The sequence below is a fragment of the Corapipo altera genome, unplaced genomic scaffold (assembly GCF_003945725.1).
Source record: "Corapipo altera isolate COAL_440 unplaced genomic scaffold, ASM394572v1 59045, whole genome shotgun sequence".
NCBI lineage: Eukaryota > Metazoa > Chordata > Aves > Passeriformes > Pipridae > Corapipo > Corapipo altera.
Genome location: NW_020890026.1, coordinates 955 through 1,829, shown reverse-complemented (window position 1 = coordinate 1,829; position 875 = coordinate 955). Strand labels below are relative to the sequence as shown.

Sequence of the window (875 nt, the reverse complement as noted above, 5' to 3'; positions counted from 1 at the left end):
CAGTGCCGTGGGATGTCTGGAGTGACCGTGGGCAGGGCTCTGGGTGGGATGTCTGGAATGACCAAGTGCAGGGCCATGGGATGTCTGCAATGACCGAGTGCAGGGCTCTGGGTGGGATGTCTGCAATGACCGAGTGCAGGGCTCTGGACTGTCAGTGCCGTGGGATGTCTGGAGTGACCATGGGCAGGGCTCTGGGCTGTCAGTGCCGTGGGATGTCTGGAGTGACCATGGGCAGGACTCTGGGCTGTCAGTGCTGTGGGATGTCTGGAGTGACCATGGGCAGGACTCTGGGCTGTCAGTGCTGTGGGATGTCTGGAGTGACCGAGTGCAGGGCTCTGGGCTGTCAGTGCTGTGGGATGTCTGGGATGACCGAGTGCAGGACTCTCCATCTCCCCCCGTTAATTCCCGCTCCCTTCCCTCGCAGTCCACGGTGATGGTTCTCCGGAACATGGTGGATCCCAAGGACATCGACGACGACCTGGAGGGGGAGGTGACGGAGGAGTGCGGGAAGTTCGGGCGGGTGAGCAGGGTCATCATCTACCAGGAGAAGCAGGGCGAGGAGGAGGACGCCGAGATCATCGTCAAGATCTTCGTGGAGTTCTCGGAGGCGGCGGCGACCCACCAGGCCATCCAGGCGCTCAACGGCCGCTGGTTCGCCGGCAGGAAGGTGGTGGCCGAGGTCTACGACCAGGAGAGGTTCGACAACAGCGACCTGTCGGCGTGAGCCGGGGCCGGGAACCGCCAGGCCGGGATCGGGGCGGCCCCGAGCTCGGATCCGGGGATCGGCCCCGCTGGGATCCCGGGGATCGGCCCTGCTCGGATCTGATTGTGGGCCCGGCTCTGATCCTGGGAGTTAGCAGAGCTTGGATCTGATG

The 875-nt window shown here is 64.2% G+C and overlaps 1 protein-coding gene across 1 annotated transcript in view; it reads left to right on the top strand.

The window, feature by feature from the left end:
- The first annotated feature begins 403 nt into the window (after positions 1–403).
- LOC113942335 (poly(U)-binding-splicing factor PUF60-like) overlaps positions 404–875 on the top strand; it is a 1,059-nt gene continuing 587 nt past the window's right edge. Inside the window, exon 1 of the mRNA XM_027633475.1 lies at positions 404–852. Coding sequence (XP_027489276.1) covers positions 434–724 — 291 coding nt within the window. The 5' untranslated portion in view covers positions 404–433 and the 3' untranslated portion in view covers positions 725–852. The remainder of the gene's footprint in view (positions 853–875) is intronic.